This window comes from Mytilus galloprovincialis, chromosome 2 (genome assembly GCF_965363235.1).
Source record: "Mytilus galloprovincialis chromosome 2, xbMytGall1.hap1.1, whole genome shotgun sequence".
In the NCBI taxonomy this organism is placed as follows: domain Eukaryota; kingdom Metazoa; phylum Mollusca; class Bivalvia; order Mytilida; family Mytilidae; genus Mytilus; species Mytilus galloprovincialis.
In genome coordinates, this window is record NC_134839.1 from 49,291,315 (window position 1) to 49,305,168 (window position 13,854).

The 13,854-nt window shown below is 33.2% G+C and overlaps 1 protein-coding gene across 1 annotated transcript; it reads right to left on the bottom strand.

The window, feature by feature from the left end:
- Positions 1 to 3,329: 3,329 nt before the first annotated feature.
- Positions 3,330 to 13,802, bottom strand: LOC143063757 (uncharacterized). The gene is made up of 9 exons (XM_076236120.1): positions 13,576 to 13,802; positions 13,107 to 13,191; positions 9,998 to 10,062; positions 8,635 to 8,798; positions 7,759 to 7,824; positions 6,723 to 6,767; positions 5,991 to 6,244; positions 4,822 to 4,916; positions 3,330 to 3,994 (listed from the first exon to the last, which is right to left on the bottom strand). Exons 1-9 carry the CDS (start codon positions 13,743 to 13,745, stop codon positions 3,607 to 3,609), a joined length of 1,332 nt encoding a protein of 443 aa, XP_076092235.1. The 5' UTR covers positions 13,746 to 13,802; the 3' UTR covers positions 3,330 to 3,606.
- Positions 13,803 to 13,854: the final 52 nt, after the last annotated feature.

Genomic DNA, 13,854 nt, shown 5'->3' on the forward strand with positions numbered 1-13,854 from the left:
TTGCTATTGAACAATCAAATAGACGGAAAGAAACAGCAACCAAAGACTATTTATTGCAAGGCACATACTGTAGCAGGTTGTTTTAGTTAGTCATTTCCTCAGATATTTTTCACTTGATTTGTATATTCCAAATTAAATTGATTCGTACCGCGTTAAACTACTGTTGATTCTTATATAAAAAAAAGCGTCAACTGACTACTTTTAGGGATAATGCTAATCCAACATTTTCTACATATGTAAATACATGTGCCAAGTCAGGGATATGACTGTTGATTTCCATTTGATTGATGGGTTTGAGCTTCTAATTTAGACATTAATTTGTTCAGAGAATTTCCGTTTTGAATTTTTCTGAAGTTCGGTATTTTTATTATTTAAATTTTTGTTATTGACTCTTATGATCTCTTATCTTTGGTATTAGTTGATCAATATCATACAGCTGTGTCGTAACTCACTAAAGATAGAAAGAAACAAATAGTTTTTTTAACCAGTATTTTCCATAAATGTCACAGATAGACTTGTTATTGGATACGCAAGATGCAAGTTTCGTCAACATAAAAAGTAATCCGTTGTTCTCGAATAAAAAAAAGTTTCGAGCAATGGTTTTAAAAAGGTCAATTTTCTTTATATAATAGAAACCATGTAATAAATTCTATCTCTAGAGGTACTTCATATGGTTGTTTGTATATATTAATATATATATATATATATTAAAAAAAGGAAAGAAACGCAGAATTTTAAATAAAATTTGCAAATATATCATTCTTAAATGTCACTCAAAATTGGTTGAATGTTTTTCGGATTCTCCATCTCACAATTCCCTGTAGTCTCTAGTTTATTCCTGCATTAAATAATAATCAACAAATTGTTCTTTAGAATGTCACCGCTCTTCCTAAAATTTATGAATTTAACATTTTTGTTTTTGTTTAAAAAAAAAATAGTTTCTCGCTTCTTAAAAAAAAGTTTGAAAGCTAACTTTTAAATTTGTTCGCACATATAAACCCGAGAATCGTTTGCTAAAATATTCATTTTAAAGAAAAAACTGAAAAGTTTACCTGCTTGCTCTAGCGTTTATTTATATAAAAGTTCAAAGAACAAGTATTCGATTTTGCAGTGTATATGGTTCCACTTGTCTAATAAGTAGATATATGGTTGAACAATATTTTTTCAGGCCTTTAACTGTGTGTTTAACACCAACAGTTTGAAAAGGAAACGAGGAAAAAATGTTGACAGGAATTTTTACCTAATGATTTTGCCAATAATAAATCTATTTCGTTCGAGAAAGAAACATAATTTGAAGTAAGAACAACTTCACTGTATACTTATAATAAAAGCTTTCACTATAACATTAAAAATTTCCAACTTTGATGTTGTCATGTATGTCAAGAAATATTATTTATTATTTTGTTATTATTTATTATTATTTTACCAGTATCACCAAAAATCCTATAAATATTTTACGAACAAACGAAAGTATCTGGTACAAGTTCCTTTATTGTCAAATAATTACACATAAAGGCACGCGAACACTTAAAACATGTTACACATAAATTTATCTTTGCACGTGGGGTGTCCCTAAAATTGAAACACATGTGCACTATAAAATACTGTCATAATGACAGAGGGAAGATAATAAAAAGAAAATATAAGTATGTCCCTTTCATAAAAAATATAGTATCATAATAAATATGACAGATGAAAAAACAAACGAATGAAGTGGTTTGGTCAGACCTAGTGCAAAATACTGTTGACCATCAACATTGGTCATTATAAACTATATATCATATACATCTTACACGTTTCCGCTCTTGATTATTAAAAGGAAATTGTTTTATTCTTCTCTTGTTTGATGAGTCAGTTTAATATTTTTAGTCTATAATAATCAAGTGCTAGCAAATATATAAAAAAAATATGGAACCATGTATAATAATTGATAACATGATTTAAAGATTAATCCATTTATATACACATTGTTATCATCAAATAGAAAACGGCATTGAAATGCAATCTTATCGAGAACAGGGATATTTCCTGGGGATATTTCTTAGGAAAATTAAAGGCAAACTGCTAAAAACTTTGTGTGGCTAGTAGACTTGAAGACTTGTTATGAAAAAGTAATTATATACGAAACAAATTCATTGCTGATTAATTATATTATTATAATCTGTACTCAAATAATTGGTACAACTCAGTGTCTATAGATGCGAAAAATAATATTGTTTTTCGGCACTTGTAATAGTAGTTGTATTTTGTTCTAAACAAGTGACAACTCTATGACAGATTCATTCAGATTTTGGGAATTTTTGTTCTCAATGCTCTTCAACTTCGTACTTTATTTGGCCTTTTTAACTGTTTTGGATTCGAGCGTCACTGATGAGTCTTTTGTAGACGAAACGCGCGTCTGGCGTATATACTAAATTTAGTCCTGGTATCTATGATGAGTTAATTCATTGGATCACCAGTGAAGGTGATACACGGCTTGTTCAGTTTAGGTGGCCGAGTGGTCTAGACCGAAGTTTTCAGTGCTTGAAGGTTATAAACCCTAGTTATCACACACAAAAAAGATATGCATTTTCATCATCCAACTTAAAAGACTGTCGTCAAGTACTCTTAGTAAAATCAAAGTGATGGAAATCCCTCATGGAAAGATTAGAAGAGTAGTTTACAGGCAAGTTGTGCCTCAATATCCCTATAGCACGAGTTCGAAATCCGACAAGGGAAGAACACACATTTGCATATTTACATTGTTCTGCTGGTATTTAGAGTAGTTATGCATATATAATATATATTTTATGCGAAAGCAAATTTACAGATCTAACATTGTTGGATTGATGTTTAGACGAATGTACGAGTCTAAATTGAAAACTACGTTCAAACATGTGATTGTGTGGATAAAAACCGCAATTTTTATACCTGTGCATACATGTAAAACAAATTTCGTTGTAGAAGGGTCTAAAAACAGCACAAACAACATTTTCCAAAAGACCAAAAAAGTGAAAAAGTATATTTAAACAAAACGCATTTGTATATATATATATATATATATATATATATATATATATATATATATATATATATTACGGATTAAGTTTAAATTAGACTGCCATTGTAGACCTCATTACATACGTGTTTGTAATAAAAGCATGAAGGAATGGGTTTTGGGAAGTCAAAACAGCATTTATTGTATGATATATTCTAAATCACGTGCCGATAGTGTGAATAATCTTATATTAAAAGTTCAAATCAAAGTAAAAAGTCAGTTAGGGCCATTATGATACCTTTACCTTCGCTTCCAACTTTTATTTACAGATTATAACAAAACAACCTAAGAATACTGTGCGCACTTGGCTCTGATAAATTAAGCCATTTTATTTTTAAAAAAGGTAACAATAATTGCATGTTTACATTATAGAATTGCACGACAATTACTTCATGTTAATTCTACACACTTACAGTAGGTGGCAGATTACACACCCGTTTACTTTCTATACGCATTGTGTATGCTGCGATATGAAAATCTAATAGATAGATGCATATGTGTTTTTTTTTATTCATTTTTTAAATCATTTTTCCAAAGCTTCTATGTGATGCATCATTTCTTTCATATATTTAATGGTGTACCGAAGAACCAGATTTAACGGAGTGTCTTCTACTGGGTGTAGGGGAGGGTGTAGGTGTCAGTCTTGAAGGACCGTCTTCTGTATGTAATCTTTTTCCTGCTTCAGCCTCTCTTTTAAGATCAGCAAATAGATCGTAGCCTGATAAATCACTATGGACATGTATTCCGGGATCCATGCCCGCCTTACGAACCATATCTTCTAACTCCTCCACGTTTGATTTTGAAAGACGAAGGTAGCTACAGTTTAACATTTCCATTGGTTTGAATGTAGGCGCCTCTGGTTTCTTCTTCAGTGAATCGAGAATTTCTTTCAGCCTATCAAGACGACGCATTTGAACACGTGCAGTATGACTATCAGGTGTGGCGCTTTTCTGTTTTCTGAATGAATTTAAGGGAAGAAATACTAGTATATAGAAAAATATAAATTTACAACACAGACGTTTCTGATCATACTGCCCAGTAATATGAATGAATTTCAACAATAGATCGAAAACCAAACAGAATCTATAGAGTGCATTTTTTTCTTACCCGAATTTTGTCATCGATGACTATGATATGCTTTGTCTATATGACTTTTTGTGTTCTTTGTTACATATGACGTGGCTCTGTACTTATACATCCCGTCATAGTGTTATTGTTTTATGATAATTTCTGTATTCTTGTCTTTCATTTTTGCTAATATGATTTGTCTATGTGCCTTATTGTGTTTCTTTCTTACATATGACAAGTCTCTGTACTTATACATCCTTTCAATGTGTTCATGTGCCATATTAAATGTTATATATTGCTTGATGTTATAGTGATTAAGATAATAACACAATGTTCACAACTGTCCCCTAATTTTTTACATTTTTACCTATTATATCTGTTTGTTTTCTTCAAACATTGTGTTGTCAATATAATGGAATTTTATGCGACTTTCTACAGAAAAATGCTTGTACCAAGTCAGGAATATAGGGACTTTAGTAGTTCTCGATGTTGGACAACGATAACTCGAATAATTCAGTCATTCTATTCCGCTTCTCGATGGTGGCTACATGAGACGATTATCGTCGCGAGTGGCAGGGTCCACCACTGAATTATTCGGGTTATTACAACAAGAGAACAACCCTGACATCTCGGTTTTTGTCTCAGTACAGTTAAAATCACGAATGTCGTCATCCGTAAAAATTCGGAACAACAAGCATATAATAGGATTTACTTACCTTCGAAATTGACTGGTCTCATAAAGTAATTCCTCCACCTCTTTTAATCTTGCCAAATCAATATAATGTTTGCCACCGGTAGGTATAGTTGATGGCTGTGATTAAAATAAATAGGTTAAAACTTGCATATCAGTTACACACTTTACTTTTAGATTCCAAATTCGGATTCTAATGAAGAAGAAAAAAACTATTTCGGTTATATGGTTCGAATATTTGCTTTCTCTTTCCAGTTTCCAAATTAGTTTTTTCTTCAGCTCTTTTTAAATTGCTTTCTTTGTAAATACTCTAATCAGTGTTGTCTTTCCGTAGTTTTGTCATGAAAAAGGTAAGACAAAAAATAGTATGCAATTTAAGTACATATGTAACGAAATATCTATAATACTAAAATAACGAGGTCCAATTTGTCAGCCGTCATCACGTAAAAACGATGAATCAAAGAATTCAACTTTATATATAACTTATATAGTACAATAGTGTTGATCAAAAATTACACCACTCCAGGCCCATTTGTTTTCCACGTAATTAATATTGCCAATAATTAAGAAGTTCCGGATCGAGTCCGACACCGATACCAATAGTATATTCACCTGTTACCTATTACCTTATCTGTACGTTCCGCATCTGACAGGCGCACCACCAAACGGTGTATTTAGAATTTTGCTGTATACTGTTGAGTAAAAAAATACTCCATTCCAGGACCTTTTGTTTTCCAAATTATTAATATTACCAATAATTGATAGGTTCCAGGTCGACGGGTTCAAACAGAAAGATTTTGAAAGCAGAGAAAACTGTGCATCTTATAATCGGCATGACTTTATCAGATGACAATACCAATACTAAAATGAGGCATACGCATAGTTATATACTTTAATTCAGTCACGGACTCGCGATATCACGGGTGTGTTCTAGTTTATATTTAAACTTGCAAGCATACTTATATATGTAGATTTGTCCTTTTTAATATCAACTCGACACAACAATTTAACAAAAAAGTATTACATCATATAAATGTTCTGTGGCAAAAACAAACGAACAAGATAAGGACGTTTCATATCAGTTGATCTATTCTATGAAACACAAACTGCTAATTTAATTTAGAGTGTCTATTCTTCTACTTTGAAACGATACCAAACAATTTACTCCTGTAAAAAAATCACTTGGATATTTACCTGAGAACCCCGTCTGCGTGATTTGGTGTCGGTGACTGCATGAAATTCATCCCGATTACTCGCAGACGACATAGCCATGGTATAAAAACTAGCCTCTTCCTCAGCAGCCGGAACTGCTTTTCCTTTGCCCAAAGCATTTTGTTTAGCCATCACACTTTTCTCGTGTGCACTTTTCTCTTGTGTTTCATGTGTGAGTGCCATATCTGAAACTCCAGACTCGTCTGTTACCAAAAGTAATGGAATACCGGAAACGTCTAAAACAAAGATGTGTTTAAAACTATTAATAGGGTCGGAGTGCAATACATATTCTGAAGCATTTATCAAACGAGGGCTCAATTTGTATTATTTATTGTTTCCAAATAATTGGATGTCATTTTTACGCTTTCTTTGCGTAAAGGTGACTGTGTTGTGGCCAGCTGTATAAAAATAAGGACATTTTGTTCGACCCCATGAAATAACTATCCATCAAATACCACAGGATGAGCGGATGTACACAGGTCGATCGCTGTACGCCTTTCAAAAATGAGCGCAACCCATTTACGTAAGGTAAACTATAAAATGTCCCGGCATGACAAATATAGTTCTTTGACTAACATTCTTTTCGCGGCTTTAACCTATAAGGCTTTTGGCGTTCCTGGTGAAGAAAAATCCAGAAAAGCGCTTCAGACACATGTCAGATTCATGAAATTAATAACGTGTGTTTTGAGTTTTTTTTTGTAATTTTTAACTTACTTGCAGGTAATGATTTCCTTCTTTGTCTGCCAGCTCTCAAATCGTCTGAAATTGACAAGACTTTGAATGAGAAAATATATTTTGAAGTACTTGGTCTCAATGTTTGTCAGTCAAAACAAATATTTAACGGTTGTGTTTTTCTCTTGTGACGTTCGTTCTTTCATAACTATGCACGACGTCATTCGTCAAAACTCAGTCGATTCCGTACCTGCATATCTACGAAAGAGAGAAGCGGGATCACATTGAGCGGAGTCGTCGGAGGTTAAACGACTGTGCAACACGCTTTATGTTAAGTTTGACTAGGGTAGATATTTCATGAATATTCAGGACAAAACAATACAACACTGTGTTGCTTATACTTTTGATTGGTGTGCCCTTGGGCAGATAATCCATGCAACTAAAGAAATGTATAACATGTATGACTCTTGGTGAAACAGCAGCCTGGTGTTTTTAAAAGCAATTTACTTCAACAAAAGCATCAATTTTACTCATGTTGTCTTTTGTGTTAAGTATGGTGTAAAACTGTATGTACCAAGCAGGGTTCATATATGCTTTGAATTAGCAAGTTTGCGACCTTAACGCAATGTCTAGATTACTAATTAGGCGTTGCATCTGTGCTTATTCAACCATATAACAATCTATCAATATTGTTTTTTTTATTATTATACAGCAATTGAATCTGTATAGAAAAATGTTAAATTACAAAACTACTGAACTCCGATGAAAATTGAAAACGGAAAGTCCCTAATCAAATGGCAAAATCAAAAGCACAAACACATCAAACGAATGGACAACAACTGTCATATTCCTGACTTGGTACATGCATTTTCTTATGTACAAAATGGTGGATTGAACCTGGTTTTATAGCGCTAAACCTCTCACTTGTATGAAATGTTAGTTGCTTTTAGATGGATGTTTAATACAAGTCTTCATTTCTTCATTCGCTTCAGATGGTCGAATTAATTGCATAATTGACCTGTTCATCGTTAATTTAGTCGGGTACAATTATATATCATAAACTATAATTGATACAAACCCGCCTTCAAGAAAGTGCTGCATTTATCGGATACTTTCTCTGATTTAAGCTTCTCTTGCATTTTTTCTGAAAACATGAAGAAAAACCTAATTCACGAAAAGTTTAACCATGATAAAAGCGACACAAAAACCAGAGTCACGTGAGTCGATTAGAATGATTAGTTCCAAATTTGACTAGAAAACGTGCACAACTATTTATTTTTTTCATTTCGCTTAACCATTATCTAAATCATACTAAAGCTGAAGTGTTTGCCATTATTGCATACACAGAAAATTACTTACTCCTGACCCTTTTTATTTCTACAATCAATTATTTTATACAATTATATGTACCAAGTTTTAATTAAATGCAATAGTTTGGGTCTTACAGAGAATACTTTTTTTATTCAAACGGGCTTATCTATATAAAAAAGACAAACAAACAAACAGAACGAAAAATAGAAAAAAAAACCAGCAAAAACGAATAAAAAATCCACATAAATAAAACAAGGAACGAATATGTATATGTATGTACATGGATTTAGGACGATCTTGTATGAGTGCCGATGAGACTACTCTTCATTCAAGTCATAATTTATAAAAGTAAACCATTATAGGTCAGGGTACGGTCTGCAACACGGAGCCTAGGCTCACACTGAACAGCAAGCTATAAAGGGCCCCAGCAATTACTAGTGTAAAACCATTCAAACAGGGAAAACAACGGTCTAATCTATATAAAAAACGAGAAACGAGAAACACTTATGAACCACACAAACAAACAAAGTACAGTATTATTCAAAACAATTAGGTTATTAAAATACATGAAAGTTTTAATACTTATTGTTGGGTCAGATTATTTGTATATTATTTTTTAATCAAGACGTTTTTATCATCTTACTTTTTTCTAGATTGGTCATGGAATGTTCCTTGTCAAGTGCTAACGCTGTAGAGGATGCTTTTTTAAGTTCAAATAAACTCCTTGGGCTGCTGAGCTCAATCGTGGCACGACGACCGGATCGTGGACCTGATATCCGCTCGCCTGATTTTGGGCGAGCGTGGAAACTGTAATTAAGGAAATGTTTTTTTTTAAAGTATTAATACAGAATTATTCAATTTATTGTATATTTGAATCCTGTTGATAAAACATTTTTCTTAGTTGATGACTTTTTGCAGTCACGTTTTTCAATACAGGTATAGGATATCCACCGAGGCAAAGTCGAGTTGTGTATTACTGGAACGTTTTACTGTTTAAAGGCTCGTATGATCGGGTGAAAACCAGCAGTGCGAGGATGGAAGAAATTCATTTGAGAACCCTGATCGGGACAATCAATCAAATTGATAACTTGTTTATGATACGGCGCATGCTTCAGTGAAATTGTCATTTGCATGCAAATATTTATACACGTTTATGACATATAATTTCTTCGTTTACAGTGGTATGTACGGCAAACATTCATCGAATACGCTCTTATGTGTGGCATTAAAACTAGAAATACATTGAACAGACAAAATTAATGATATCATTGTCAATTAAGGTTGCAACCTTAGTTTTAGTACAATTGAATAATTCATATTTACTGTCTGCGAAGCACTGGCTAGCTACTGATACAATGTGGCTTATTCACTTTTGGACTTACCGTCCATAATTTGAAGTAGCATTGGGGTTGTATAATATAACCTTGGTAGTAGCGAGCAAGTACGATAATTAGTAATTATTAACTTAATTTTTATGGAACTGGTTTCAATTTGCATGGCTCATGTTTCTAGAATAACCAATGCCGAAGTATAATCGAGTCACAATACTTATTTTTATGTGTATGGTTTGTTTCATTTTTCTTAGCGCATATAATTCTAATTTTAAAAAAAAATGCACTTTTTTTCTTCGAATTTATACCAATTTGTAAGCGATTGTATTGATTTTTTTTTTAGAAAAAAATTGCTGATTCATTATGTAGCTTGAATACACCATCTCTTAAATTCACTAATTTTCAAAGCGCATTTATGAGATTTAAAATCTACATGTTCTCGTCCTGAAAATTATATAAAAAAATACTGCTAAGCTTTGCACTTAGAAATCCTAGGAGTTAAATAGCAAACTCAACAATGCCATGAAAGATTGTTTATCACAAAACAAATGTAATCGAATTTTAATTGCAAACTTTAGTTACAATTTAAATGTTCAATTTTATCGAAGTCCAAATTTTCTGTCAAAATACAGAGTTGTCTATTGTTTGCTTCCCGAATAAAAAAAAAATAACTACCTTTTTTTATTTGTTAGTCCTCCACTCAACCCGCTGCAATGTCCTCTCGAATCTGTGTCATCCTCCTGATAAAATATAAAGGTTTCATTTCAGTTGTTTGATTTTATGCTTTAATTGACTTTTAAACTGTGTGTTCAAGATCTTTCTTCTATCGTGATCAAGGAAAAAGACAGCTCCTAAAAAAGTAGATTAACTCAAGAATGTAACATGATTCATCAATACATTGTTATTGGATTTTAGCTAGTTTTCAGTAAGGCCAGTAACGGTGAGTACTCTTAAATATCGATACTTGGTTAGTTGATTCGGTGAGTACTCTTATATCGATACTTTGTTAGTTGATTCGGTGAGTACTTTGTTAGTTGATTCGGTGAGTACTCTTATATCGATACTTTATTAGTTGATTCGGTGAGTACCCTTATATCGATACTTTGTAAGTTGATTCGATGACTACTCTTATATCGATACTTTGTAAGTTGATTCGATGAGTACTCTTATATCGATACTTTGTAAGTTGATTCGGGGAGTACTCTTAGATCGATACTTTGTGTCTGTTTAGGTGTTGGTTGTTTTTTTCGTGCTTTGTGCGAAAATTATGTCTTATCTTTTCCAACTTATCTTAGGCAGCAACCATTTGATTTTCTGGGGGGGGGGGCTATGGTTTTTTTTTTTCTGGACAAATTTTTTTTTTCGCCTGCGGCGAAAAACAATATATTTTTTTCGCGACAAGTCGAAAACAATTTTTTTCTTTCAATCTTAGCATTACATATAGTGGCAGCTGAGGGTGAAACAAACAATTTTTTTTCTCAGAATCAAACACAAATTATTTTTATTATTTTTATAGCCCCCCCCCCCCCCCCCCCCCCGAAAATCAAATGGTTGCTGCCTTAACACCCTGCTCTTATGTTGTTCTGTTACATCATTGTCAAAAGGTTAGTGGAGGTTGAGCCTTCATAAACATTAAGTGGATGACCTTGATAGGGCCATTTATAGCGGGCTGTACGATATTAGTTTTGCTCATTATCGAAGGCCATATGGTGACCTACAATTGCTATAATCCATTTCATGCATTTGGTTTCTGTTGGACGTTGGTGCAACAGGACAACACAAGAACAAACAATGCAATACAACACACTTTTTACAAATTTTGCAACAAACGAGTCTCCTGACTTGGGACAGGTACATTTAGAATATTGCCGGATTAAACGTCTTTGTCGGAGCCCTATACCCTCTTTAACCCAATACAGTGGTGTAACAACACCATATCAAAAACAAACGGATTAAGTGTGTAGTTTTTAGCTGTAAAGACACAAAGCATAGTCGGAGAAAACACGATCTACATCCTCTTTCTACCTTTATACCTTGATTCAACAGCCATGGGTGCTTCAATGAGGAAGTCTCTGTTTTGATAAATGAACTAAATTTAACGAAATATTATCACTTTCCGTGACCAAAGAATATACTGAGTTTACCTCTTTAACCAAAATTAATGACGACGAGCATTTTAACATCGTTTCATTTCAATCCTATACAAAGTGCTTCAAATCAGCATCATCTTAAACTATTAGACAATGAATATGAATAATGAAAAGCAAAACAAATCTAATGCAATTTTACACATGATATTTTTATTCGAATATTCTTTTTCTACTATTACTAGCTAAATTTATTTTCTTCGACTTTATTTGTCTTTATTTGTCTCCATTTTTATTTATTTATTATTATTTTTTTTTTTTTTTTTTTTTTTATAAAATCACTAAAGTTTTATTACATGCTACTACACAATGCACACTTTAGCAATAATCTTAGACTATTGAAGTTGTACCTGTGGTCTTAGTCTGCAAATCAGCGTGAACATCTGTAGCGGATCCAGAATGTTTCATAAGTTTGGCCCACTGACTGCCTAAGACGGGGGCCGATCCAGTCACGCTTCAGTAATTCCCTATGTAACTACCGAAAATTTGACCACAAAAGTGGGGCCCGGCCCTGGTCCCCTTAATCTTAATGCCTCTGAACATCAATCTACTGATATTGGACTACTAACACAAAGGTTCCTGGTTCGATTCCCGTCTGGGATAAAAATTTCATGGACTGAATTTTCGGTGCTCCCTTGACACCATTTGCGAGAATGGTCTTGAGGAAACGATGATAGTCCGTCGGAAGGGGACGATAAATGGCTGACCCGTGTTAAGAAAGAGCCATATCTTTTGCACGTTAAAGACACCCTTGTAGATTTCAAAAAAGAGCAGGCTGATGCCGCTACAAGGCAGCACTCGCATCCGCAAAGTGGAAAGGGATTAATATAAGTTGCAAAAACTTGTTTCCCAATCCACTATAATTAAATATGTTTAAACTATCAAAAACAGGTTTGTCCATAATATGCATGCAGTAAGTTAGTAAGTAAGAACATCATTTAGTATAGTGACATTTGTAATAACAATTTAAATTGTCCTTCACATATGGTACAAAACCTCTCAAATCCATCGGGTTCTTCTAAACTCATGCACCATGGATACCAGACTGGATTTTGTAAGCAAGACAATTGGTCTATAAGAGACACAAAAGTGACGCTCGAATTAAAAAGTTAACAAAAAAGACAAAAAAAAGGAAGTAGCGGTGAGCATTGAAGACCCAATATTCTGAAAGTTTCTGGCAAAAATAAGCTATAGTAACTTTTAAAAACACAAAAAAAGTTCCATTACTACGTATTTTTTTTTTTTTTTTTCTTTTTAGATACGATCATTTTCTGGCGGTCGGTCAAATGAGAACGTCCATTCAAGATTTAAAATGTATATTGCTATGTGTACGTTCTTTTATTCTACATTGGCTAGAGGTATAAAGGGGGGGGGGTGTCGTGAGATCTCACAATTTATTTTTAGCCCCGACGCATTTTCCCGCCTGTGCCAAATCAGGAGCATCTGACTTGTTGGTCTTGTATGTTTTTTTTATATTTCAGTTCATTTATACGTTTTGGAGTTTACTGTGTGATGAAGACCCATCAATTAGTGGCCTTCTGCTGTTGTCTGCTATTTGGTAGGGTTGTAGTATCTTTGCCATCTTCCCGATTTCGATTCTCAATTTTATAACTGCTACAGTACAGAAACGGACTTACCTCGCATTCAGATACATATATTTTATACTTGTCCTTTTCCTTTTCATAGTAATCTAGCTTTTTTCGTACGTTTTGCTCCTGTCGTCTACGGAAAAAAATGTTATTGAAAATTTTACAGTGATAAGATTAATAATAGATCTATAATAATTAATGATTATTAATAACAAATCCTCAGTCGGAGTTCAGAACTTATGTGCGGATTTTACTTCTTTCTAATAGAATTGTATCTGTTACTTTTTTTACAATTGCATATTAATTTGAATTTTTTTTTTTTAATTTCCACTTTAAGCGGAGATAATAACTGAAATAAATGAATGCCTACAGCATATGTGTCATTCATTGTCAGTCTATATGATTGTTTAATATCATAGTAGCAAACAAATTACCTTTCTACGAGGGGCTTCCTGTATAAAATATGAAAATGATCAAGAAAAATAATTGAGAAATAAAAGAAAAAAACGATATATACTCAATATCTCTCTCAGCAACATTCTGCCATTTGTCCAGGTGTTCGGTTACTTTCTTTAGATGTGTTTTCTCGCAAAGAAATTTACAAGTGGTACTTTTATACAGCAATTTGCTTTCCCTTTCAACTATTTCGCCTAGCTCTTTCCGTAGAGCTCTTTCGTGAAGGTCCATTTGATTGAATATTCAGTATATATAGACCTGCAGTTCATTCTCGGTACATATTAGAAACCGAAAATCGTCATAATCGTATCGGTTGAAATCTTTCCCTTAGTCATATTTA

Coding starts and splice junctions, on each gene's coding strand:
- LOC143063757 (XM_076236120.1), bottom strand. CDS start 13,745: ATGGACCTTCACGAAAGAGCTCTACGGAAAGAGCTAGGCGAAATAGTT. Junction 10,063..13,106: donor TATATGTATCTGAATGCGAG/GTAAGTCCGTTT, acceptor ATATTTTATCAG/GAGGATGACACAGATTCGAG. Junction 4,917..5,990: donor CACGCAGACGGGGTTCTCAG/GTAAATATCCAA, acceptor TTTTAATCACAG/CCATCAACTATACCTACCGG.